Source organism: Poecilia mexicana, unplaced genomic scaffold, assembly GCF_051168715.1.
Source record: "Poecilia mexicana isolate PSO_F unplaced genomic scaffold, ASM5116871v1 scaffold_1, whole genome shotgun sequence".
NCBI classification, from domain to species: domain Eukaryota; kingdom Metazoa; phylum Chordata; class Actinopteri; order Cyprinodontiformes; family Poeciliidae; genus Poecilia; species Poecilia mexicana.
Genome location: NW_028263370.1, coordinates 25,257,843 through 25,285,775, shown reverse-complemented (window position 1 = coordinate 25,285,775; position 27,933 = coordinate 25,257,843). Strand labels below are relative to the sequence as shown.

Sequence of the window (27,933 nt, the reverse complement as noted above, 5' to 3'; positions counted from 1 at the left end):
CTCCTGAGCAGGTGAGTCGGACTGAGCATGCTCAGTGGGACCATGGAGGTAAATAAAGAGTGGCACCGAGTCGGAGGCAGAAACATTTATTCCCTTTGTTTACAACAACAAACAAAAACAAACATCACGTCACCAGAACCAGCATCAGTACCTCAGGTTCTGGACCAGTACCTGCAGGCTGCGGACCACAGTTCCCGCAGCCACTTTAGCCTCGGGTCCAATCAGTTCTCAACACGTGCAACTGGTTCTGATCCGGTTCCCACAGCTCCCAGATGAGGACCAAAAATGAAATGACCACGAGCTTCCAGGACAGGAAAAAGAGACCATCTGGATCCAGTTTCAGCTTGGTTCTGACGGGTCAGACGGGTCAGAACCTTCTTTGTTTATCCAATCAGCTATAGTGTTTCCAGCTCCGCCTCTTTCACAAGATATCCAACCGCAGAGCAGGGGGCGTGTCCAGCAGGGGGCGCGTTGCTCAGAGACTCCCTCTTGTACGTCTTGGGGGGCAGTTTGGGGACGCTGTGGCGGGGCGGCACCGGGGGGCCATCTAGAGGTGGGGAGGGGAAGGGCATCTTCCTTCCTGTGGGGGTGAGCGGCGGTGAAGAAGACAAGGGTGCGGGGGTGGAGCTCAGAGATGAAGAGGAGGAGGAGGAGGGGAAGAAGGCCTGGGACAAGACGTCGCAGCGAGAGCGCCCTTGTGGGGGAGGGAGGAGGTGCAGGGGGGAACTGAGAGGCTCTCGGGGAGGCAGCAAGGGGGGGCTGTCAGGGGGAGACGAGGACAGCGACGAGTAACGAGGGGGGAGGAGCTTACAGGTGGGCTGACGAGGAGGCACAGCGGGGGGGCTGTCCAACGCTGACTGGATCTGTAGAGGGGCGGAGTCAAGGAGGGAGGGGCAGAAACAGGAAGGGGAGGGGCAGAAACAGGAAGAGGAGGGGCAGAAACAGGAAGAGGAGGGGCAGAAACAGGAAGAGGAGGGGCAGAAACAGGAAGAGGAGGGGCAGAAACAAGATGTTTACCGGTCGTGTTGCTGACTGGTCGTGTTGCTGACTGGTCGTGTTGCTGACTGGTCGTGTTGCTGACTGGTCGTGTTGCTGACTGGTCGTGTTGCTGACTGGTCGCGTTGCTGACTGGTCGTGTTGCTGACTGGTCGTGTTGCTGACTGGTTGTTGCTGACTGGTCGTGTTGCTGACTGGTCGTGTTGCTGACTGGTCGTGTTGCTGACTGGTTGTTGCTGACTGGTCGTGTTGCTGACTGGTTGTTGCTGACTGGTCGTGTTGCTGACTGGTCGCGTTGCTGACTGGTCGTGTTGCTGACTGGTCGTGTTGCTGACTGGTCGTGTTGCTGACTGGTCGTGTTGCTGACTGGTCGTGTTGCTGACTGGTTGTTGCTGACTGGTCGTGTTGCTGACTGGTTGTTGCTGACTGGTCGTGTTGCTGACTGGTCGCGTTGCTGACTGGTCGTGTTGCTGACTGGTCGTGTTGCTGACTGGTTGTTGCTGACTGGTCGTGTTGCTGACTGGTCGTGTTGCTGACTGGTCGTGTTGCTGACTGGTCGTGTTGCTGACTGGTTGTTGCTGACTGGTCGTGTTGCTGACTGGTCGCGTTGCTGACTGGTTGTTGCTGACTGGTCGTGTTGCTGACTGGTCGCGTTGCTGACTGGTTGTTGCTGACTGGTCGTGTTGCTGGCTGGTTGTTGCTGACTGGTTGTTGCTGACTGGTCGTGTTGCTGACTGGTTGTTGCTGACTGGTTGTTGCTGACTGGTCGTGTTGCTGACTGGTTGTTGCTGACAGGTCGTGTTGCTGGCTGGTCGTGTTGCTGACTGGTCGTGTTGCTGACTGGTCGTGTTGCTGACTGGTTGTTGCTGACTGGTCGCGTTGCTGACTGGTCGTGTTGCTGACTGGTCGTGTTGCTGACTGGTTGTTGCTGACTGGTTGTTGCTGACTGGTCGTGTTGCTGACTGGTTGTTGCTGACTGGTCGCGTTGCTGACTGGTCGTGTTGCTGACTGGTTGTTGCTGACTGGTCGCGTTGCTGACTGGTCGTGTTGCTGACTGGTTGTTGCTGACTGGTCGCGTTGCTGACTGGTCGTGTTGCTGACTGGTTGTTGCTGACTGGTCGTGTTGCTGACTGGTCGTGTTGCTGACTGGTCGTGTTGCTGACTGGTCGTGTTGCTGACTGGTCGTGTTGCTGACTGGTTGTTGCTGACTGGTTGTTGCTGACAGGTCGTGTTGCTGGCTGGTCGTGTTGCTGACTGGTTGTTGCTGACTGGTCGTGTTGCTGACTGGTCGTGTTGCTGACTGGTCGTGTTGCTGACTGGTCGTGTTGCTGACTGGTTGTTGCTGACTGGTTGTTGCTGACTGGTTGTTGCTGACTGGTCGTGTTGCTGACTGGTTGTTGCTGACTGGTTGTTGCTGACAGGTCGTGTTGCTGACTGGTTGTTGCTGACTGGTTGTTGCTGACAGGTCGTGTTGCTGACTGGTTGTTGCTGACTGGTCGCGTTGCTGACTGGTCGTGTTGCTGACTGGTTGTTGCTGACTGGTTGTTGCTGACAGGTCGTGTTGCTGGCTGGTCGTGTTGCTGACTGGTTGTTGCTGACTGGTCGTGTTGCTGACTGGTCGTGTTGCTGACTGGTTGTTGCTGACTGGTTGTTGCTGACAGGTCGTGTTGCTGGCTGGTCGTGTTGCTGACTGGTCGTGTTGCTGACTGGTCGTGTTGCTGACTGGTTGTTGCTGACTGGTCGTGTTGCTGACTGGTCGTGTTGCTGACTGGTCGTGTTGCTGACTGGTCGTGTTGCTGACTGGTTGTTGCTGACTGGTCGTGTTGCTGACTGGTTGTTGCTGACTGGTTGTTGCTGACTGGTCGTGTTGCTGACTGGTTGTTGCTGACTGGTTGTTGCTGACAGGTCGTGTTGCTGACTGGTTGTTGCTGACTGGTCGCGTTGCTGACTGGTCGTGTTGCTGACTGGTCGTGTTGCTGACTGGTTGTTGCTGACTGGTCGCGTTGCTGACTGGTCGTGTTGCTGACTGGTTGTTGCTGACTGGTCGTGTTGCTGACTGGTCGTGTTGCTGACTGGTCGTGTTGCTGACTGGTCGTGTTGCTGACTGGTTGTTGCTGACTGGTTGTTGCTGACAGGTCGTGTTGCTGGCTGGTCGTGTTGCTGACTGGTTGTTGCTGACTGGTCGTGTTGCTGACTGGTTGTTGCTGACTGGTCGCGTTGCTGACTGGTCGTGTTGCTGACTGGTTGTTGCTGACTGGTTGTTGCTGACAGGTCGTGTTGCTGACTGGTTGTTGCTGACTGGTCGCGTTGCTGACTGGTCGTGTTGCTGACTGGTCGTGTTGCTGACTGGTTGTTGCTGACTGGTCGCGTTGCTGACTGGTCGTGTTGCTGACTGGTTGTTGCTGACTGGTCGTGTTGCTGACTGGTCGTGTTGCTGACTGGTCGTGTTGCTGACTGGTCGTGTTGCTGACTGGTTGTTGCTGACTGGTTGTTGCTGACAGGTCGTGTTGCTGGCTGGTCGTGTTGCTGACTGGTTGTTGCTGACTGGTCGTGTTGCTGACTGGTTGTTGCTGACTGGTCGCGTTGCTGACTGGTCGTGTTGCTGACTGGTCGTGTTGCTGACTGGTTGTTGCTGACTGGTCGTGTTGCTGACTGGTTGTTGCTGACTGGTCGTGTTGCTGACTGGTTGTTGCTGACTGGTCGTGTTGCTGACTGGTTGTTGCTGACTGGTTGTTGCTGACTGGTCGTGTTGCTGACTGGTTGTTGCTGACTGGTCGTGTTGCTGACTGGTTGTTGCTGACTGGTCGTGTTGCTGACTGGTTGTTGCTGACTGGTCGTGTTGCTGACTGGTTGTTGCTGACTGGTCGTGTTGCTGACTGGTTGTTGCTGACAGGTCGTGTTGCTGGCTGGTCGTGTTGCTGACTGGTCGTGTTGCTGACTGGTCGTGTTGCTGACTGGTTGTTGCTGACTGGTTGTTGCTGACAGGTCGTGTTGCTGGCTGGTCGTGTTGCTGACTGGTCGTGTTGCTGACTGGTCGTGTTGCTGACTGGTTGTTGCTGACTGGTCGTGTTGCTGACTGGTCGTGTTGCTGACTGGTCGTGTTGCTGACTGGTTGTTGCTGACTGGTCGTGTTGCTGACTGGTTGTTGCTGACTGGTTGTTGCTGACAGGTCGTGTTGCTGACTGGTCGTGTTGCTGACTGGTTGTTGCTGACAGGTCGTGTTGCTGACTGGTCGTGTTGCTGACTGGTTGTTGCTGACTGGTCGTGTTGCTGACTGGTTGTTGCTGACTGGTCGTGTTGCTGACTGGTTGTTGCTGACTGGTTGTTGCTGACAGGTCGTGTTGCTGACTGGTCGTGTTGCTGACTGGTTGTTGCTGACTGGTCGTGTTGCTGACTGGTCGTGTTGCTGACTGGTCGTGTTGCTGACTGGTTGTTGCTGACTGGTCGTGTTGCTGACTGGTTGTTGCTGACTGGTCGTGTTGCTGACTGGTTGTTGCTGACTGGTTGTTGCTGACAGGTCGTGTTGCTGACTGGTTGTGTTGCTGACTGGTTGTTGCTTACAGGTCGCGTTGCTGACTGGTCGTGTTGCTGACTGGTCGTGTTGCTGACTGGTTGTTGCTGACAGGTCGCGTTGCTGACTGGTCGTGTTGCTGACAGGTCGTGTTGCTGACTGGTCGTGTTGCTGGCTGGTCGTGTTGCTGACTGGTTGTTGCTGACTGGTCGTGTTGCTGACTGGTCGTGTTGCTGACTGGTCGTGTTGCTGACTGGTCGTGTTGCTGACTGGTTGTGTTGCTGACTGGTTGTTGCTTACAGGTCGCGTTGCTGACTGGTCGTGTTGCTGACAGGTCGTGTTGCTGACTGGTCGTGTTGCTGGCTGGTCGTGTTGCTGACTGGTTGTTGCTGACTGGTCGTGTTGCTGACTGGTCGTGTTGCTGACTGGTTGTTGCTGACTGGTTGTTGCTGACTGGTCGTGTTGCTGGCTGGTCGTGTTGCTGACTGGTTGTTGCTGACTGGTCGTGTTGGCGGTACCTTGGAGGGGGAGGACTCAGAAGGAGCCGATTCGGGTCGTCTGCGCGGCGGAACCGGAGGGGGGACGGCAGCGTCCTCTGATGTCCGACTGAAGCTCACCATGGAAGAGACGGAGGACGACCCTGACACGAGACGAGTCAGAACCGGTTAAACATCCAGAATATTTGGTGGACCCGGGAAGAACACAGACCCGATGAAGGAATGATTTAAAGGAAACCCGACTACAGTCTGGTTCCGTAACCAGCAGGTAGATTGGTTTTAGACTGGGGTCCTATCTGGTAAACTGGTTCTAATCCATGACTGGACTGGAATCTGGAGAACCGGTCCCGGGTTCTGCCAGGCTGCAGTTTCTGTCCCAATGTACTCATTATGGAACCTGATGGCTAATGCGCCAGTAGTTGTGTTTCCTTCCAACGGTCAGAGGGTGAGCTGATGGTTTCCATGGAGACAGGTGTTGACTAGGTGAGACAGGTCAGTGCTGGGTGGGTCCATGGTGCATCCTCAGCAGAACCGACGGCCCAATTATTCCAGGATCTGAAGAAATTCTCAGTGGTGGAGAAAGTACTCAAAAAATGTACTCAAGTAAAAGTAAAACTACCACATTAACATTTTACTTAAGTAAAAGTAAAAAAGTACTGGCATTTAAAAATACTTAAGTATTAAAAGTAAAAGTACTTTCTGAATAATACCTAATCGCTAATGTCATTAAGTGAACCAATCATATTTAATTTTAATACATCAGTAATGCACCATTTTAATGAACAATGCCACAGATAAAGGATGTTTTTATTATATTTACGCTGTAACATAGTTTAGACTTAGATATGTGATTCTATGCATCATAATTTCAGGGATGGAAACATCTGGTCTCCTGTCCTAACAACATGAACTTCATTTTTGTTGCCACTAGAGGCTTTTATTTTGAAAGAAATCCAACTGAAAGGGGATGTAAAGAAGGTGGGTGGGGGAGGACATGGAACCAAGGATCCGTGTAGCCAAGTTGTAGTCTAGACCACCGAACCCAAGACCAAGTCAAGACCAAGACCAGCACCCCGCGCTACATGACCCAATAAAATTAAGTGCACCTATCAAAATTGCTTCTCAGATTGATCTGAAAGATCCACATTCCCATAAAACACCTAGATATTAAATACTAAGAGCTGAAATATATTTAATCAGTATCAATTCAAACTCTTCTTCATTCTGTTTTGCTTCCATCTGTGCTACAATCCGCAGAGGTCTCCTGCCATCCCTAAAAAACAATAACGCCCTGGGCGGTTGCCCATATTGCCCATGTCAGAAACCACAACTGTCTGCACCGTTAAACATAGCAATTAAGGCAATGCATTAACAGTAAACAACGCTCAACTATGAACACTGTCCAAGACGCAATAAGCAAGAAGTAACCAAGCAGAAGGAGGTGACAGTTTTCATCCTCCCTCCTGCTGCAACGTCTGCCACCATGACAGGAGACGAAAACAAAGAGCAATGAGCATGCTGCGTTCTTATGTTCTTCTATTTATTCGCCAATTTTATTTTTATATATATATATATATATATATATATATATATATATATATATTTTTTTTTTTTTTTTAATTATTTATTTATTTATTTTATTTCAAATTTTTTCATATTTCATATTTTAATGGAAAAAAAGAGCAACGCGACAGTTTTGTAGAAATGTAGTGAAGTAGAAAGTACAGATACTTACTGTAAAATGTAGTGGAGTAAAAGTAGAAAGTATCCATTATTAAATCTACTTAATCTACAGTAACGAAGTACTTGTACTTTGTTACTTTCCACCACTGGAAATTCTGATGGTTCTTAAGTTGAACCAGCAGAGATGACTCGGATTCGAAAAACCGTTCCGTGCCATTTCATTCAGCGCCAGGCCCAAATATATTCATACGCCCTACAGAACCCAGATGCCGACCCAAACTTTCCCGCCCAGCACCGGCCAGCCTGAACCTAGGCGTGCGCCAACAGGTGAGGTGTGATGACGGAGAGTCTGGAAGGTCATACTAACGTGGGCCGTGAGGCAGAGAGATTACAGCAAATATGCTGTCGCAGGCTGCAGGGCAAGCAGAACAACTGGGTCAGAGGAGCAGAACCGGCCCGGTTCTGCTGTGGAAACTGGTTCATAGATGAAGGTTAGTGTGAATCACAAGATCAGAACATCACTGAGCAGAAAGGAATATCCTGCTAATCACGTCTGCGAACGGCTCTGGATGCTGGTCGTGATCCCACTGAGGGGCGTCTGGCCGCCCTCAGTGGGCGGAGTTTAATGATTCAGCTGTCAGAGGGAGGGTGTGTGCTTGGTATCTGTGGGTGGAGTTACAGTTTGCAAGCTAGTCAAAGTCAAATTTATGTCTCACAACAGCTACTGGCCTCAAATACTAGTCTATGGGCGGAGCTGGTATCAGTGGGCGGCGCTAGTGTCTGTGGGCGGGGCTATGGTTTGTGGGGTTAGAATATGGGCCAGTTTTGGCGTGGTCATGATCAGTGGGCGTGGCTAATGTTAGTGGGCACAGCTAGAGATCAGGTCTTACTTGAGTGGAAGGGGCTGCTTGGACCCTGAGGCGAGTCGAACACGCTGCCCACATCTGTGGAGCTGGACGCGGTGGAGGCTGGGGGCGGAGTCAGCGGCGTGCGGGGGGAGTTGGGAGCAGAGATGACGCCGCCTTCGGACTCGCTGTCGGTGACCCGGTTGTAGCTGATCTTCCTGGGCTCGTTCTGCAGTGGGGTCGGGTGTCTCATGGTGCCGACCCTTGCTGACGTGGGTCTGATCCCCGGGGACTTCAGAGGACAGGTGTACCGCTTCACCTGGACCAGGAATGAAAACATGTCATGGAACAAATGAACATGTGATGGGCAGTTACTATGGCAACACTTACGAAACGAGGCAACGACCGCGTGTTTCGAGGTTCGATCTCCAAGGACTTGTTGAAGAGATGATCAGCAAAGTCCTTCTCGGACATGTCCTCCATCGGGTTCAGGTTCTCCAAGAACTTCTGCTCCACAGACACAATAGATTACCTTCAACCCTACTCCATGACACAGGAAGTGACATCAGCAGCGCCTCACCCTGATGTCGGGCTCCACGCTCAGGCAGTAAGGCTGGTTCTGGTACTGTTGGATCTCTCCAGTGATCTCTGCCACTTTCCGCCTCTTGCTGAAGTTGATCAGGTCTTTGCCGTGTCGCCGCAGGAAGTCCGGGTTTCCCTCCTCCGTCTTCAGGATGTTGGTCAGATAGATCCCTACAGCACAAACAGCACCATCAGAGCAGAATTCTGCCGGTACCGGTACCAGCAAGCCACGGTCGGGTTGTACCAAAGAACGGGACGCAGGGTGGGTTGATGGAGCGTAGCTTGGCCAGGTATTTCTTGTAGTGATCTTCACTCAGCTCATGAGCTTCTTCCAGGATCTTCCTCTGGCGACTCGGGATTTGCTAAAACAGAAGCAGTTTTGTCAGAATCGGTACCAGTGGTTCTGTTCACCAGGTCCCCAATATGGCAGTCATCAACTGGTTCTGTAAACAAGATGGCAGATCCGATAGATCCCATGATGCATTTGAGACCATGTGATCTGGACCTGCCAGACCTGTTGGACCATGTTCTGTGGGTCAGGTGGATGGGCGGAGCATCAGGGAGCTCTACCTCAAAAGTGTGGTCCAGTCTATAGACAGGTGAGGAGTTCATGGCGCTGACCACTTCCAGAACGCCGTTGAAATTATTCAGCTCCTGGAAAACCTGCAAGATCTCGATGATCCGAGAAACCACGGCAACCCGCTCTTCCAGGTTCTCCGTCTCAACAATGCACCTGCAGAGAGACGGCAGCCTGAGTGGACGTCACCTTGAGGACACCAAGAGTCCACCTGGTACCCTACAGGTGGGCTCCATGTCTTACTTCTCCAGCCACAGCGTGAGGTTGGTGGTGTGCCGGATCATCCTCAGCAGGTTGGGCGAGTGCAGCTCCTTGTCCTCCTTGGTCCAGACACTGCCCACCAGCTCAGACGGACGCACTGCCCTGAGGGCCCAGGTCAGATGTCAGGGGTCAGAGGTCAGATGGGCCTGGCGCACTGGGAAACGTATGTTACCTGTAGAAGTCAGACTCGAGCAGCGTCAGCTGACGGGCGACCTCGATGGGGTGAAGGGTCATGAGGTCAAAGGTCTCAACGGCTCCTTGCCTGCAGAGGTGCCACTCGATGGGGGGGGGGGAGTTCTGGAAGGTGATGCTGGGGGGGGGGCTCACCTGGCTCACCTGCACCTGCTGCTTCCTCTGGATGATCTTAGTGATGGACTCCACCCATTTCCTCATGGCCTTCCCTGCAACACAACCAGAACCGCTCACCGGACCGGACCGGGTCCACAGAACCGCTCACCAAACACCAGCAGTCAGGTTGAGAATCACCAACAGAACCAGCTGAAAGTCTGTTATTTAGAACCAGCAGCAGATTGGTGTGGCGCCCAGCAGGGGGCGCTCCCCCTCTCCCTGCTGACCAATCACTATTCAGGATTCTAAAATAAAACCCAGGAAGTAGAGCTGTCTTAAAGGGACAGCGTCTTCTAGTACAGGTACAACCTTTGGGTTCTGTGCAGGTCCAAGTCAAGGTCTAATCCAGTCAGGTCCAGTCCAAGTCCAGGTCCAGGTCCAGTCCAAGTCCAAGTCCAGAGCCCCTTTCGCACTGCACAGCTTTTTGCATTAGCGTTTCCAGCCCGGTACCGCCCGGCTGCCCGGAACCCCGAGAGCTGCGGTTCCAACCAGGCCGGCCAGACCGGGCTGGTTGGAGTTAGCTGTTGATTGGTTCATTGGCTGTGGGGGCGGGACAAAGACCAGATCTCTGGGTCAGAGGAGCGCTGGACTCTCTCCATGGCTGATGTTCCAATATGCTGCATCAATAAATTCCCATCATAATCTGTTCTTACCCTACACTGGGATTACATTCGCCTCTTCAGCGAAAGATTTTAACGGTAAATGTAAATAGCATTTCTCCAATGAACCAATCAGAAGTCGGCCAGGCTGTAAACGAGGGGATTTCCATATCTGGGTTCGCTCCAGCCTGGAAATCCCGCCTGGCTGCGAGTCCAGCTCAGATGGATCGTTTTGGTTAAATGTGAAGCTGAGGTAAACGTTTCCTCAGCTTCCTCGAGATCGCCTCGGTAGCTTTAGCGACGGGTCGATTTACATGACGACCAGGGCCATGGCACCAATGGGACCGGGTCGAACCGGGCCGGGCCCTGCAGTGCGAAAAGGGCTCAGGTCCATTCCGGGTCCAGTGGACCTGAGCCCTGAGTGGATCCAGGTAGACAGGTCAAACCTGCAGCAGGAGGTGGGTCAGCACTGTTCTGGATCTGGTTTTGGTTCTGTAGGTGTTAGTGTTGGTTCTGGATGGGTATTGGACCGGCACCGACCTCTGACCGAAGCGATGAAGTCCTCCAGTCGGCTCAGCAGACCCGGGTCTCGCTCGAAGTCGTAGAAGTGATGCTCCACCCAGTGGCGGCACACGTTCAGAACCCTGCAGGACGACACGGGCCACACATCAGAACCAGAACCAGGACCTGGACTGCCAGCAGGAGTTCTATACCTGAGCTGGACCGGCTGAACAAACTCTTTACGGAACCGCTTGAGGTCGGCGCTGAGTAGCTGCTCCAACCCGTCCATCGGTTCCGATTCGGCTGGCGCTGGCTCGGGAATGTCGAACCTACAGACACAGACCAGCTTTAGAATCGGGCCAAAATTAGAACAAGGTCCAGAACCAGAGTTAAGACCAGGGCCAGGACCAGAACCGAGTGTTCCTTATAGAAGGGAAAGTTAGCCTCCAAAGGCCTGACCACTAGGGGGCCCCCCACAAAAATGTGTTTTTTAATACAAAAAGGCCCGTTTTGTTGCCCCGTCACTAATAAAATGAATCCTATCGTTGTTTTTACTTGTTTATAGCAGTGAGTTAAATGTTCTCCCTCCCAGACCAGAAAGCCAGCGTCCATATTTAGTGACCCCCCGCTTCTACATGAAATGGTTTGTTCCTGCTTAGCGCGCTGGATGGTGACGGCGTTTAATAGCAGTCAGTAGAGAAAGAGGTGATAACCAGCTGGCTAAAAAATAATAAAACAGGTTTAAAAAAGAACGACGAGAAGAAAGGGAGTCAATTTGAAACCCTGTTTTTCTTCAAGAGGTCGGTGGCTATCGACCCGTTAGTAGTCTGTAGCTAAGCTAACTAAGCTGTTAGCCTCTATTTCGCCAGGATTTAATCAGTGAAGGAAAAATGTTTACTGGGATATTTAAAATACAGTTAACTTGTTTGTTTTAACGCCCTTAACAGCAGCAGCCCCCCAAACCAGCCTGATTCCTACCTGTGAAGGAGGTGAGCGACACTGTGATGACATGCTAGGCTAGTTAGCTCCTGGTGAGTCAGGCTGAGCTAGGCCCAGATAGCTGGCTAATGGCAGAATGGAGGGAACAGTTTGGGTTTCCAGGTTTTGTCCAGAAATCTGTTTTCATTACTTTCACATGAAGATGTTCGTATGTTTATGAAGTTATAAAGTTATGTTAGTTACCAATCTGTCTTTGTTTTTTATATTTCAAGAATAATCATGCTTCTCAGAGTGACGTACAGTAAATGTGTCAGTAATGGACCAAAGCAAACAAAATGACTGCAGACCTTTAAAGTTGGTCCTGTAACACTTTAGATGGGTTGGGAGTTAACCCTGTATAAATAAATCGATTCGGCGATATATATCGATATTTTCCGCCCTTGGAAAGTATCGATTTTTCATCTGCGAGTATCGACCCGTTAAACCATAGGGGTCCATAGCCTTGTAGCTCTTTTTAACGTCTAGTTTGTTACGGCGTAGCAGCCAGACCCCGCCTCCTCAGTCTCACTTTCAACTCGAGCTTAAAGTGCACATTATAAACTACACATCAGTTTTTAAATTGTTAATAAGCCAAGTATAACCGGAGTTATGCTAAAATTAGTAAACCATATTTTTCCAAATGTCAGAGAAATGTCAAAAGCGCCGCCATTCCCCTGCTTTTCCGGTTATGTGAGAGGGAATGAGCTTCCAAACATACAAAACGAAACGAAACATTAGACTCCTGTGTTTTTGGAAATGTAAAATGTTGACATTATGAATGTTTTGTGCCCTCATTTGTTGTTGTTTTTATCATTATTGGATTATTGTGTGTCACGTCACGTGACTTGTCTAATTGAACACACTCATGTACAATAAAGGGTGAGTCCTTCAAACAAAGGGGGAACAACAGAAAGCCTAACCGAGTGAGTCTCATGGTGTCACGTTGAACGCTGTGCCAGTGAACGCCTGTTGTGTAAGTAAACAAGGAAAATGAACAGAAGAGAAAAAGACATGGCACACAGCCGCTGGTCAAGACTTCTCTTTGATGGAGACGAGAAAAATTACGAACTATGGGAAACAAAGTTTTTAGGACATCTTCGATTGCAAGGGCTGAAACAGACAATTTGACAAGCCCCTCCGATGATGAAGAGGAAGACGCGAAGAAAAACGCTGAGGCTTATGCAGAGCTCATTCAGTTTTTGGATGACAAGAGTCTATCACTTATCATGCATGACGCGGCAGACGACGGACGTGCGGCGCTTGGAATCCTGCGGGCCCATTACGCCGGTAAAGGAAAGCCCAGAGTGATTAACCTGTATACTGAGCTGACGTCACTGCAGAAATCACCCTGTGAGTCGGTTACCGAGTACATCATCAGAGCTGAGACAGCGATCACCGCTTTAAGGAGTGCAGGTGAGGAGCTGAGCGACGAACTTCTGATCGCCATGGTCCTGAAAGGACTTTCAGAGACATTTAGGCCATTTGCTATTTATATCACTCAAAGCGAAGATGGTGATACGTTGACTTTTGCAGAGTTTAAGACTAAACTCAGAAGTTTTGAGGACATTGAAAATATGCGTGGCACAGTATCTGAGGACAATGTGATGAAAGCTAAAGCACATTCTAGCACGAAGTGCGCACCAAGAGGTGCAATTGATCCTGGAGCAGGAAGTTCTGAGATCGTGTGCTTTAAATGTGGGATGAAAGGCCACATAAGCAGAATCTGCCAGCGGAAGCAGTGGTGCAGTTACTGTAAGAATAACAGTCACAGCAACGCAACCTGCAGACGGAGAAAACAACGGGACAACGCACGGAAAGTAGCCGAAGAGACGGGCGGCGACAAAGAGTTTGCTTTCCGGGTGAGCGACATCAAGAGGAGAGGTCTGATGGTGGACGCTGGTGCGACGTCGCACATAATCACCGACATCAGGAAGTTTCGGAAGCTTCCAGGCCGAGACGCACTGCGTGGAATTGGCTGATGGATCCAGGTGTTTTGGGGTTGCTAAGCAACGAGGAGACGAGTGTTTTTGATCGACAGGAGAGGTCGACGTCTTAAAACGGTGCTGAGGATTATACATTATACATCCCTTCATATCCACAAGACATCTTCTCAGTGAAAGCTGCAACATCCAACTGTGATCTTCAAAGAAGGAAAGAACGTTCTTCTCAGAGACGATGCCAAGTTCCCCATTCACGTAACAAATTGTATTACTTACAAATGATGGACAATGAATGTGGTGATCAGTGTAAAAAATGTTCTGACTTACAAAGTTGGCATGAGATTCTTGGACATTGGAATTACAGAGATGTACTGAAGCTAGAAAATGTTGTTCATGGCATGGAAATTAAAGGGAGAGGTGAACCAATGCCATATTGCGAAGTCTGCACAAAAGGAAAATTTGTTCAAACTAGGAACAGGGAGCCAGATGCAAGAGCTAAAGAACCACTAGAAATGGTCCACACAGATTTAGCAGGACCTATAGACCCAATATCCAAAGATGGTCACAGATGTGCATTATCCTTCACAGATGATTATTCCAGTGCAGTCTTTGTATACTTTTTGAAAAACAAGAGTGACACAGTACAAGCTACTGAAAAGTTTATTGCCGACATGGCTCCACATGGAAAGATTAAATGTATGAGGTCAGACAATGGTACAGAATTCACAGGAAAAGAGTATCGGGCATTACTGAGCAGAAATGGTATCAGACACGAGACCTCAGCACCATATTCTCCACATCAAAATGGTACGGCAGAACGAAACTGGAGAACTTTATTTGACATGGCTAGATGTATGTTAATCGATGGTGAGTTACCAAAAATGTTATGGCCATATGCAGACAGCTGCTGTAGTGCGAAACAGATGTTTTAATAATCGCACAAAGCAAACGCCTTATTTCATGTTTACAGGCAGACAGCGTAGCATTTCTAGGATGCAGAAGTTTGGATGTGTTTGTTACACTTACAAACAAGAGAAAGGGAAGCTGGATTCAAGGTGTGAAAAAGGCATTTTATAGGGTATGACAGGAACAGTCCAGCCTATATGGTCTACTATCCAAACAGCAGGAAAATCCAGAAACACAGGCTTGTGAAATTTGTATCCAGAGAGAAAAATGAGACGTATGTAACTTTGGATGATGATGATATGATTAGAATTAGTCCCAGAGCAACCAAAACTTCAGAAGCTGATCCAGTAAATGTTTCTGCCCATAAACTGAGCACAGAAGAAGAACCAATGGCGAGTACCAGTCACACAACAAAACATGAAGAACCTGAGAGGCGATACCCTGTCAGAGAAAGAAGGAAACCAGGTTATTTGGATGACTATGTATGTAGCATTGAAGATGAAGAGCAGATAGCTAACATTGATTATTGTTACAGACTGATAAGTGGAGTACCTCAAATCTACAAAGAAGCTGTAACATCTGTGAATGCAAAAGAGTGGGTTACAGCAATGGATGAGGAAATGCAGTCATTAATGGACAATGTTACTTTTTCCCTCACCAACTTACCTGAGGGTAAAGCTGTAGTGGGGGGTAAATGGGTGTATGCAATCAAAGAGAATAGTGATGGATCAGACAAATATAAGGCTAGGTATGTTGCTAAAGGATTCAGTCAAAAGAAAGGTATGAACTATGATGAAACCTTTTCACCAACTGCTAGCATGACGAGCATCAGAGTGTTGATGCAAAAGGTGGCACAGGAGAACATGTTTGTTCACCAGATGGATGTAAAGACAGCATATTTACATGCTCCAATCGAATGTGAACTTTATATTGAACAACCAGAGGGCTACAAGAAGGAATCTCAAGAAAATTAAAGACTGGTGTATAAACTGCAAAAATCTCTTTATGGACTTAAACAGTCGGGCAGAAACTGGAACAAAATGTTGCATGACTACCTATGTGAAATCAAGTTTGTTCAAAACCCTGCTGATCATTGTGTTGGCACAAAGATCACCGATACTGAAACTGTGTCTATCATTATATGGGTCGATGATATTGCTGCCAGTGATACGAATATCCTTAGAGATGTAAAAGAGAAACTTGCATCCAAATTTAGGATGAAGGACTTAGGAAAGTTGACACATTTTCTTGGCATTGACTTTGAGAAAGATGCTGACAGTATTAAAATGTCACAGTCGAAGTATGTGAGGAAAATACTGGAAAAGTTTGACATGCAGAACTGTAAGCCATGAACTACCCCTTGTGAGCAGAAACTCAACTATGCTGATAATGCTGAAGTGATGTCAGAAAATACAGGGAGGCAGTAGGAAGCTTAATCTATTTGTCAACATGTACAAGACCAGATTTAAGCTATGTAGTAAGTAAACTGGCACAGTACTTTGCAAACCCAACCGCAGAGCAGTAGAATACTGTAAAGCATGTTTTCAGGTATCTAAAAGGTACACAAGATAAAGAACTATGTTTTAGAAAGGGTGCCTGTGATAACCTTATATATGCATACAGTGATGCTGATTGGGCAGGTGATGTATCAGATCGAAGAAGTACAACAGGTTACTGTATGAGTCTAAATAAAGATGGTCCGTTAGTCTCATGGAAGACCAAAAGACAGCCTACAGTAGCTCTATCTACATGTGAAGCAGAGTACATGGCATTAGCTGCTACTGTACAGGAATACTTGAAACAACTGTTGTTCAACATGGATGGTCTGGAATATTTAGCTAAGATTTATGAAGACAATCAGGGCACCATATCCTTAGCCAAAAATCCTGTATATAGACAAAGATGTAAACATATTGTTATTAAATATCATTTTGTCAGATCAGTTGTAAATGAAGGAAACGTCTTTCTAGAGTACTGTCCAACCAATGAAATGGTTGCAAAAAAAACTAAACCAGCAACAAAGATTAAGTTAAGGAAGTATGAAATGTTTGTTTGGTGTATCAGGAATGTATTTTGGTTGAAATATTAAGAGTCAGAGGAAGTTACCCAAATGTGAGCAAGTGGGGGTGTTGACATTAATCATTATTGGATTATTGTGTGTCACGTCACGTGACTTGTCTAATTGAACACACTCATGTACAATAAAGGGTGTGTCCTTCAAACAAAGGGGGAACAACACGAAAGCCAAACCGAGTGAGTCTCATGGTGTCGCGTTGAACGCTGTGCCTTAAAGTGATTCTGCTAACATAAAATCTTCAATAAATAACAATGGGCTGTATTTTGTTGCTGAGGAACGAAGTAAAGTTGCGCAAGTAACTGTGAAAGAGAAGCGGAAAGGAGCAGCTGCAAAAGCAGTGAGATCGCGAAATTAATGCAAATTTTGACTGGTAGCATTCACTTCGTTATTAGCTTTTAGCTTAGCGGTTTCTATATAAAGGATTACCTGAAGGATGAACATGGTTGATAACATCCGGGCGCAGCGGCGCTGTGTTTTGAGCAGGAAGAGGAAAAACCCCCAGCCGGAATCCGCGGCGCAGTGAGGATTCCCATGATAACAATGGCTGATCGATCATTCTTATTAGCAACAGGCCAAAAGTATCAGAGACTGAGAGTACTATGAGATGCTGGCAGTCTGAGAGGCAGCTACTCAGAGATCCAAGCAGGGGAATAGCGGCGCTGCGTAGCTGCAGGGAGTCGATCACTACGGGGTGAGGCGGAGCCACGACCTTAGCAGTTAGTAGTAAGCAGCTTACAGCCACGGCTAACTCCGGGAGCCAAGGTAGAAAAGCCTTTTTCCCCATAGTCCAAAAGACTGCATTTGTGGCTGCATTTTTACTCCAAAATGCAGCCACAGTGTCCAAAAGAGAAAACATAAGTGCAATCATTTGCATATTGAGAGTCTACAGAGGCTGATAATCTCCCTACTCTGCTCCTGGATTACTGTTTAAACTTTTGAGTTTTATGTCAAATCCACATGAATTAAATGACAGAAACTAATTCTCTCACTGCATCTTTGATTCATTTTGTCCAGCTGCAGACTGTTAGACTGTCCAATCAGAGGCAGGTATTGTGTAGTTGGTGCTTTTAATCAGTTTTCAGTTAACTAAATTCAAGTCTATGGAACACAAAATGTCACTAAAATCACTCTGTCCTTCTAAAATCTGTCAGAAAATCGTAAAAATGCACTGAATCGTAGCGAATTGTACCGCTCAACAAATATTGATACATATCGTATCGTGACCAGAATATCATATATCGTATCATATTGTGAAATTATTGTATTGCTACACCCCTATCGGGAGTCTGGACCAGAACCACTTCAGAGGAAGACTGGGTTCAGGCTCCACATTGACACCTGCTGTCTGTGTGATGTCACTGAGTTGTGGAGGTTCTGATTGGCTCATGAGGCCAGATGAGCTCACCTCTCCACCAGCAGGTCCAGCAGCTCCCCAGGCCGGCAGAAGGACCGGTACGTGGTCAGAAAGGTCCGGACAAAGTTTGGATCTGTGGAAACAGGAAACATGACTGAGTGGTTCTGGTTCAGAGAGTGTACCAAGGACCAGGTTCAGAGGTTCTGGAGAACCGGTTCTGAACCAGCTCCCATTGGGAGGTCCTTCTACCAGGCCTACCGACCCTTTTCCTGGCTGAACCGGGTCAGGCAGGCGGACCGGTCCCAGACCTGGTGGTGATGCATTTAAAGCCCAAAGGTAATTAAAGACACCCTGTCAGCAATGTTACATCAATAATTAATACGATTCCATCCATCCATCCACTTTCTTCCTCTTATCCAGGATCGGGTCGTGGGGGCAGCAGCTTCAGAAAGGAGGCCCAGACTTCCCTCTTCCCAGCCTCTTCCAGCTCCTCCGGGGGAATCCCAAGGCGTTCCCAGGCCAGCCGAGAGACATCGTCCCTCCAGCGTGTCCTGGGTCTTCCCCTCCTCCTGGTGGGACCTTAACTCCTCACCAGGGAGTCATTCAGGAGGCATCCTGACCAGATGCCCGAGCCTCAACTGGCTCCTCTCGACGTGGAGACCATAGATGAGGGTAGGAACGTAAATCAAGAGCTTCGCTTTTTGACTCAGCTCTCTTCACCATGACAGACTGGCACTGTACCAGTCTGTCATGGTGAAAAAGCTCATGTTTTAATAGTAATAGTAAACATTTTAGGAGACATAGAATAACTGAATCTTCAGACGGTGAATCCAGCAGCTCAGAGAAAGCAGCGCTAAAGTCGCTACCGCTAACACTTCCAGGGAGTCCAGATCTTCATGCTTGGCTAAACCAGAGACACCGCTACGGAAAAGGATGTTGGGTGGAAGAGGAAGGTTGGCGGTCATACTTCTGTTTTCGGTGTTATTTGGCGCCATAGCGGATTATGCTAATCTTAGTCGTTGGTTGGTCCGTCTGCGCCTCAGTCATTGGAAAGTTAAAAACATGGAAAGTTCCCCCTGCACTCACCTGCATACAGATGGAAGGTGAGCCTCTCGATGAGCTTCAGGACCGTCCCGGCTTTAATGACGGGGATGCCAGACTTAGACTGGACGCTGTCCTCAAACACAACGTTCTGGTCCGAGTCAGGTTCGGCGAAGCGGTACCGCCGGACCGACGGCAGCCGCATCTGCTGCTCCTCGTCCTGCAGCAGCGCCTGGTCCAGCATGCGCTCCAGCGTCCCGCGGTACTGCAGCGACACCAGCGCTGCCATCCAGCCGTTCTTCTCCTCCGCTGACTTGGCGGCGAACAGCACGCCGCCGCCGTCCTTCGGCGCCACCTCAAAGGCGTGGCGCCACTCGCCGTCCCGGTCCTCCCGGTCCACCACCCGGACCTTCCGCATCAGGAACTTCTCCTTGAGACGGAACTCAGCGGCGGCGGCGCCGGGCAGCCGCGGCGGCGCGTGGCCAGCCTTGCAGCTGATCATCAGACCGTCGAAGAGGAAGATGTGGCGCTCGTGCTTGGCACCGACGCGGCTCAACGTGCCCTCCATGATGAACTCATTACAGCACTGGGCGATGTCCATCCCCTCCCAGCCGTCGATGCTCCGCTGGACGTCCTTCATCCTCCTGATGGCCAGGTGCTTACTCTTTACTTGCTGGCTGTGGAGCCGGCAGGCCGGCTCGCTAAGGAAGAGGAAGAACAGACAGGTCAGAGGAGGAAGAGGAAGCGGGGGACCAGAGAGACATGGGGACTCTAATGGACACGTTGGACATGTCCCCCTCATGTCCCACTGTCTATTCTTTTTTAGCCTTTAAACTATTTCAGCTGACATACTGCTACATGTTTTTCGGAGCCATCTTTAAACGCACCATGAGTGCTTACATGCTAACACGCTTTACTCCACTGTACGTAGCATTTATGTCGCTCCATATTGATAACTAGTTTGTTTTAAATATCCGAAATCCTTCGAAACTGTTGACTTTTCCTGATCTAGCTCCAGTTTTCACTCCAGCTGTGTTTGTTTTTAAGCAGCAGGTTGTTGCTAGGCACCCGAAGAGTGGGTAGTCGATGCCACCCAGCTAACTTTGCTGGTTGAATGGCCAGCAGTGAAGTTCATGAGTCTGATGGCGCATTCACACCAAACACGATTTGAGCGTCACGCGCGTCCAGAGCAAAATGTCTCACTGGACAAGCGTCAGACGGGTTTTGAAGCTCGAAACACGTTTGGTGTGAATTCTGCTGCAAACTCCTCTAGAGTTTGATCCATCCATTCCAGGCTGGATGGATGGATCCATCGAAGCTGCAGCAATTAACTTTTATCAGAAATGGTTTTTACTTACCGTATTTTCCGCACTATAAGGTGCACCTAAAAACCTTCAATTTCCTCAAAAGCCGACAGTGCGCCTTATAATCCGGTGCGCCTAATATATGGACCAATATTGAGCCACAACAGGTCTAGCAACTAGGCAGCCGCCGACTTCATTTTCGACAGTAGAAGAAGCGCATGGTGCATGCTGGGATAGAACGCTGATTTGTTAATAAAGTTTGACTGACCTATCTACCTACATCAGGTCCCACGTTCTCCCCGGCCCAGGAAGGCTCTCCTCGCCGACCAGTCGGACTGTTTTGTTGACATTCCCTTTAGTGCAGCTCCATCTAGTGGATGCATAGCATAACCCCAGCCTCTACTGTAGCGTCTATCCTATGCGCCTTATAATGCGAAAAATACGGTATTTATTATAAAATATTTACTGAAACTGTCTCCATGTTGTAACAGCATAATCAGAGAACAGATCAATCTCAGATCTCCACCTTTGGTGAAGAAATGCACCAAAAACAACCAATCAAAGCCAGGAGGAGGGGCTTGGTGTGACAAATCAACCTTATGTACTCACTGCTAAATGTGCTAATGACAGAGAAACAACTTACCACTACACAAAAACCGCTTACCCACCGTTGTCAGTGGCTATGCTAACTAGCCTGAGCATCCATAGCAGGCTATGCTAGCTGCAGCGTAGCAGAAAGCTAGGGGTTAGCTGACACGTCCACCTGGGCTTCACCTGTGTAGTTCTGTTTATCCAGAAAAGTTAGTCAGGGTGAGTACTCATTTGTGATCGGAAGGTTGTAGGTTCGATTCCAGTGTCCTCCTGCCTCATGTCGATGCGCCTCTGGCCACTTAACCCCAAACTGCCTACCGATCTGCGTATCGGTGTATAAATGTGTGTGTGTGTGTGTTTGTGAATGTGACTGTAGTGTAAAGTGCTTTGAGTGGTCAAAATAAGGCTTGAACTTCAGTCCCTTTACCGTGTAGCTGGAAGGAAGACGTCTGGCCAGGTGTGTTCCTACCTGAGCCTCCGCTTGGCCAGGCTCCTGGAGCAGATCCTCTCCAAGCTGCTCTGCAGGTTCAGCAGCGCCGTGATGGCCTGACGAAGACACTCCTTATCCTCCTCATCCTCGCTGCGCTCTTCCAGTTGCTATGGAAACACAACCAGAGTCAGAGGCACCTGCACAGGTACAGCATGAGGGGCCAGCAGGACCAGAGCCACAAACCAGACCTGCAGGGTTCTGGCCCAACTGGAAACCAGAGCGAGCAGAACCCCAGGGTTTCCCCCAGAAAACTTGCTAAGCCCAGTGGTGGGGGCGTCGAGGTGGTCCACCGTGTTTTTGTATTAAAAGATGTTGACAGAAAATATTAAAGTATTACTGTGTAATTTATATGTTACAGGAAAACATCTCCAGTGAAATGCTATTTAAACCTGCAACTAGTCTAAAAACAACAAATTTGCTCGTCTCTTTAATCCAAATTAAGTCAGCAGCTCCATCAGGCCCCCAAGAGCTTCAGGGGCCCATAAATCCTATTATTTTAAAACAGACCACAGATACATAAATGTAACACGTGTTTATTGAGATGATCAATGCTGTTAAATTTGATTCAATTGTTTAGGCATACATAAATTAAAAGATTTGAAATTGTTTAACATTTAAATACAAGATTTTAAGGAGCTGGCAAGTTTACTTTGTAAAACTTCAAAGAACAATATTCATAATTAGAATGTTTTGTTACCATAGTAACAATCTGATGCTGTGAGTTTAATCTTTGAGTTTACAAATCCAAATTAGTAAACTGTGATTATAACTTATTGCTTTTTAGGCTGGCCAATTAAACTACTCCCTTCTCCCGTATTTCACTAAATCTAACACAGAAGCTGCTAGAGGTGCTGATGATTGTAGCAGCTGGAGGGGCCCCTAAGTTAAAGTCTGCTCCAGGCCTCATGCAGCCTTGGACCGGCCCTGCATGATGAGTTAAATCTGCTGCACTGCGCAGAGATGCGCAACAAACGGGGGTTTTGGCTTTAGCAGCTCTTCCATTTCGTGTCTGTTGAGTTTTAATTGTCACAGAAACTTTTCTGGTTGGTCGAGTTTATGGGACGAGTTTCTCAGATCTCCGCGCGCATTAACTCTAAGTAGACAACGCATTGATATGGTTTGATGCATCGTGTAACCGGAAAAATAATTATAAAATAATATAAAATCTGCGTGATGCGTGACTCCGAGGAGAGCGTTAAAGCTCCTCACCGGGCTGAACCTGCATGATGATTTTAGCGCTGCTCGTTGTCCACTAACGCTCCGGCCAACCGAGACCACAGACATGAACTTTACAGGGAAGACAGACACAGAGCCACACGCTGGGCAGCGTGTTGAGATGGAAACGTCGCATATAATTGTTCGTTCACAGAGATAAATTATTCTCACCGCTCCACAACGCGCCTCTGAATTCACTACAAGTTATTCCTGCGGTTCACATTGAGCTGCAACCAGAGCTACGCGGCGGGTTTTAAACTCTTACCCAGAGTTTCTCCAGAGGATCATAATTCCTTTGGAATAAAGTTGATGTAAATATCCATACAGGTCAGCCTGAGTCCAGTTTGAGTGAAAGGGGGCGCGCTGAGGCAAAGCGCAGAGGCGCCAGCTGTGATTGGTCCGCGCTGGGGTTAAAACCTGTCTATTACAAATCTATCATTTAGGAATAAATCTGCTCTGCTAGTGAAATGCTCAAAGCAACAGAGACGCTTGCAGCCTGGCATAAAAAAAAAAAGCGATTTTTTTTTTTCTCTATTTATTTTCCTCGAAACGTAAACAAGGCTTAGCCTGGCGGCGAGGCTAGTAAAGCATGGCGGGCTGCCAGGCTTATAATACACTGGGGGAAACCCTGGAACCCACAGGATCACTGACTGGTTCTGGACCGGTTCTGACCCAGTAGCTCAGCAGAACCTAGGTCTTTGTTTTGGACCTGGGCCCATCTGCTGTTGGACCCTGAGAGAGCAGGTGGCAGAGAGGAGGGAGAGAGATGGAGGAAAGATGGAGGGAGAAGTGGAGGAGAGATGGAGGAGGAGAGGTGGAGGAGAGGTGGAGGAGGAGAGGTGGAGGAGAGGTGGAGGAGAGGTGGAGGAGAGGTGTGTGACCTTAAGTGTGTCCAGCAGGTGCAGGCAGTGGTAGACGGGGGTCAGCAGCAGCCTGGGCAGGACGTAGCGGACGGCTTCTTTAAATCCCTCACAGATGGACTGGAACAGAGGATGAAGAGGTCCGTCTTCATCAGCCACATCATCATTCTGTATTTAAAGGGACCCTAACCCCAATAAGAGAAGAAGAAGCCAACTGCTGGCTGCGCCTCCATTAGCGTTGTTAGCTCCACAACCATTAGCGCTGCTAGCTCCACAGCCGTTAGCGCTGCTAGCTCCACAGCCTTTAGCGCTGCTAGCTCCACAGCCTTTAGCGTTGCTAGCTCCACAGCCTTTAGCGCTGCTAGCTCCACAGCCGTTAGCGCTGCTAGCTCCACAGCCGTTAGCGCTGCTAGCTCCACAGCCTTTAGCGCTGCTAGCTCCACAGCCGTTAGCGCTGCTAGCTCCACAGCCTTTAGTGCTGCTAGCCCCACAGCCGTTAGTGCTGCTAGCTCTGCCCCTCTAGGCCGGTTGCAGCTATAACTTGCCGGTTCCAGAGTCATGGCCGGGCTGAACTGGGGGTCCGGTTCTCACTCATGTCAGACCTTCATCATCATTGTGGGACCTGTCAGGTGAAGCGCCCACCCAGGTGTGACTGGTCTTACCTGCAGATGGATGGAGGCTCCAGGTTTGTTCACCAAATCCAGGAAGTGATCGTGGAAGGCAGGATGCAGGACTTCCTGAGCATACGCCTCATAGGGGTCAAAGGCCAACTCCTGCCAATCAGAGGACAGATGTGCCAGCGGCAACCAGGTGAGCGGCTCCAGGTGAGCGGCTCCAGGTGAGCTCACCTCTGCCAGGTCCTCAAAGCAGCTGCCCACCAGTGGGTGGGGGCTGCCCTCGTCCGTCATCTCCACCGTGTCCTCCAGCAGGCCCAGCAGCTTCACCGTCACTTCCTGGATGTCCACCAGGCGGCCAAAGATGCTGTCCACGTCCTGGGGGACAGGGAACCGGGTCAGAACCGGAACAGAACCAGAACCGGAACCAGCAGAGCCGTACCTGTGTGGAGAAGAGGGTGGGGCAGGAGGCGAAGGGCTCCCTGAACACCTTGAGCAGCAGGTGCAGCTGCCTCAGGTACTGGTGTCCGTCAGCCAGGAAGCTCCGGACCAGGTCGCAGTATCGCTGCTCCTCATTGGCCGACGGCTCCTCGTCCAACAGCGGGAACAGACCCATGTCCTCCTCGTCCTGGTGGAACATGTCCATCAGAACCTGCAAGGTCGCCTGGAGGTTAGACCGGCCCAAAACCCGACCCGATCTGACCCATTAAAACTTTGCTGCTCTCCTTTGTTGTAGCTGCTGTGTCGCTGTTTCCAAGTAACTGGGTCAAATGCCAGCACCGTCTAGTGACATCATCAGGGTAAGTCAAAGAACAAAACGCTCGGATTTCATTCGTCCTTTCAACACTGATTATGAATTCTGTTTTTTTATGAAAATTTAGTTTTAGGAAAACCTTGTTGAGGTTTTACACCTGCGCCCTTCGTCACCAGAGATACAGCGGGGCAATGGTGGGTAACCGTGGCAACAGGGGTCAGCTGGCAGATTTCCACCATGTTTACAGACCCCTCTGTATTTTATTAATCTTGGTTTTTAAATATTTTATCACTTTTGTGTGAATCTCTTCACTACATTCAGTGACTGTTCAGCTCTTCATCGTTTCTTCTGCCCAGAAACGCCGGAGTCATCGTCACTTCCTGTCTGAATGGATCATAAATAGTGAATATGGCTGCTGTCCTTCAGCATAACCAGCTCCGTCCTCTTCATCACTCCATCCAGGTTTGTCTTCTTCCTCCTAAACTGCTGAGAAATCGCTTCATCCTCCCTGACTCCTCAGTCCTTTATGTTCTTATCTAACCTTTGACCTTTGCAGCACATAAGCCCGACCCGACCACATAAGGTCTAAGTTTCAGCTGCTCACCTTGTCGGCGCACATCGCCACAGTGATGTCCTGCTTGGTGATGTCATCATGGCGGATGTTTCTGACGTAATTCCCCGCCAGCTTCAAGATGTCTGCCGAGATATACTCCAAAACGGCGACCATGTAGACGCAGACCTGATGGTCGAGTTTATAGCCCAGCACCTCCTGCAGGGGGAGGAGGAGGAGGATGAAGAAGAGGAGGATGAAGAAGAGGAGGATGAAGAGCAGCATACCTTGAGCAGGGGGTGGATCTTGTCGACAGGAAGTGCCAGCGGGTTCTTCCTTTTCTTCTTCTCGATGGCAGCCAGCGCGTCGGCGATCGCCCACTTATCGATGGGGTGAGGGAAACTCCTCTGGACCCGCTCCTGAAGAGAGACGGGTCAGAACCGGGGCCTGAACCAGAATCGGTCCTCTGGAGTCCAAGCTGGAGGTTCTGATGGTCCTCGGAAGGGTCAAAGGTCAACAGAACAGCCTGAGGTTCTGTATCTGACACGTTTTTTTGGGTCGCAGACTGATGTGTTTGCTGCCCCCTGCTGGCCGTCCCTTTACTCTGACCTCTGACCTTGGTCAACCTGAGCTGAACAGAAAGTTCTGCCAGGTTCTAGCTGAAGGAACCCAGCAGTGGGCCCAAACGTCTAATAGAACCCGGTCCAGCAGGTTTAAAGAGGTTCTGGAGAACCATTCACCTGCAGGGGCCATATTAGGCCCTGGACCAGGTGATGCTTGGTTCTGGTCCGGTTCTGGCTCAGGCCATCTGGCTATTCTGAACCAGTCCCAGTACCATCAGCTCCTAGCTCTGAACTGAACCTCTCTGGAGACCGGTTGCCATGGTAACAGCCAATCAGCTGCTCTGTGAAGTCTTGACGGTGACATCACACCTGCAAGCTGCTGATTGGCTGATTGTCATCACCACCAGACAGGAAGACAGAGGGATTGGGCAGAGCCAGAGTGAGTGAATGAAAGGCCACACCCACTGCATGATGTCATCGGCTTTAGTTAAACCCACCATCTTACAGACAGGTGTGTGTGTGTGTGTGTGTGTGTGTGTGTGTGTGTGTGTGTGTGTGTGTGTGTGTCACCTCCACGTCCTGCACGGTGCGCGGCTGAGCCTGACACAGCATGCTGAGCAGTTGCAGGATCAGGTCCTCGATATACTGCAGCGCCTCCTGCTGGGACTTCAGGTTAGGATGCACCTGGTACAACACCTGCACACACACACACACACACACACACACACACGTTTGTTTGGCTTCCATTGGTTGTAGTTGCGGTTCATGGCTAACCAGACATGTTGCCTAACCTAATTCCCCCTCTGAGCCTGACCTCTGACCTCTGACCCAGCTTTGGTCCCCAGAAGGTTAGTAAATGCCGGAGCAACACAAACTTCCGGTGCTTCAAAGTCAGACTGGGAAGAACTCGCTCTGACCCTATTCATCTCGCCTCAGGAACTGGATCAGAACCACAAAGCTTGAACGTGCTGTAGGATCAGAACCGGAACTGGGCTGGTTCTGGTCAGACAGATTTCCGTTTGGACCCGCTGGGTTCTGGTTCTAAAAGGAACTTGTTTCCTCTGGAGAGTCACCTGAACTCGCCTAGTTCCGCCATGACGGGCTTCATGTGGGCGGGGCCAGTTCTAACAGAGCTGCTTCCTGGTTGGTCCAGCTGCAGACCCAGAACCAGGCAGCACCAGATCACCTGAGGAACAGGTGACTGCTGCAGCTCTGAGGTTGTTCACTAATGAAAAGAGTCAGTGATTGGCTGGCTGGCGATGATGTCAGCAGGTGTGGAGCAAAGGTGAAACATCAGCATCAGCAGCGACCCTGATCAGGAGTCAGGAAGCCGAGGAGGAAATCTGACCGTCCAGGTTCTGACCCGGACCCAGAACCACCTGAAACCGCAGCTGCTGGCTTCATGACCTCACTATCTACCTATGTGACATCATGCAGAGATGTGACATCACTGGTTGTCAAGGAAACCATTCACTGAACAGTCCGGGGAGCTGACTATGGTACAACCTGAGCGTTACCATGACAACAGAGGACGGGTCAGAACCTGGACCGAGTTGGACAAGAACTCCAGGGTGTCTCTGTTGGACCTGATCTGCTTCTAGTCCTATCGTCTCCCTGACTGAACCGGGTCAGAGCGGTTCGGTTCGGTGGTACCTTCTCCAGGGCCGGAACCAGCAGGCCTCTCCACTTTCCGGCGTTGTCCTCGCTGAAGAAGTCGTACTGCGGCTGGGCGGCCTGCATGTCTGCGGCCCGGGCAGGCAGCTGGAGCCCCGCGGCGGGCCGGACCGGCACGGCAGGCCGGGCTACATGAAGCGAGCCCCGGATCCGGCGGGGCCGGGACGATCCTCCGAAGCGGACCCGGTCCCCGCCATCATCCTTGGCCGTCCCGCGGAGGGGCCGCGGAGGCTTGGCTGGAAGTTAGCTTCGCGGTCTGCAGCTGGGAGTCGCTTCGTTGGTTCGGTTCAGGTCAGCGGGAGGAGGGCATGGTGCCGTTAGCCTGTTAGCTGCGGAGATCCCCTGGTTCTCCGGGAAGGCGGCCCGCAACTGCCGGTGTCTGCCTCTCTGGACCGTAGCGGAGACTCTGGGAGCAGCTGGGCCGGTTCGGTGGACTCGGCTCGGTACCGTCGGGTCTCATAGACGTGGCTCCGATCATGCAGTTCCTGTTCTGGGTGTGAAAGCCTGACCGGGTCTGGGTCTGGTTGCGGGGCCCGGCGGGCGGACACTCGCCGACCAAACGGCGGCGGTTGTTGTCACTTTGGCGGTGCCGTACACGGTGCTCACCTGCGCATGCGCTGTC

General features: G+C 50.0%; 1 protein-coding gene across 2 annotated transcripts; it reads right to left on the bottom strand.

Annotated features, from left to right (window-relative positions):
- Window positions 1-70: 70 nt before the first annotated feature.
- On the bottom strand, window positions 71-27,933 carry sos1 (son of sevenless homolog 1 (Drosophila)). 2 transcript variants are annotated; one of them, XM_088007066.1, is made up of 22 exons: window positions 27,291-27,933; window positions 26,208-26,333; window positions 25,362-25,493; window positions 25,129-25,293; window positions 24,213-24,422; window positions 24,005-24,148; window positions 23,819-23,929; window positions 23,178-23,276; window positions 21,061-21,188; window positions 18,742-19,397; window positions 17,707-17,788; window positions 10,613-10,729; window positions 10,440-10,543; window positions 9,125-9,353; window positions 8,935-9,054; window positions 8,685-8,847; window positions 8,359-8,476; window positions 8,113-8,285; window positions 7,923-8,039; window positions 7,578-7,851; window positions 5,026-5,147; window positions 71-863 (listed from the first exon to the last, which is right to left on the bottom strand). In XM_088007066.1, the coding sequence occupies exons 1-22, from the start codon at window positions 27,375-27,377 to the stop codon at window positions 396-398; spliced, it is 3,945 nt and encodes a 1,314-aa protein (XP_087863192.1). In that variant the 5' UTR covers window positions 27,378-27,933; the 3' UTR covers window positions 71-395. The 2 variants fall into 2 exon arrangements, with proteins under 2 accessions (XP_087863192.1, XP_087863193.1); XM_088007067.1 differs by having other exon boundaries at window positions 24,213-24,398.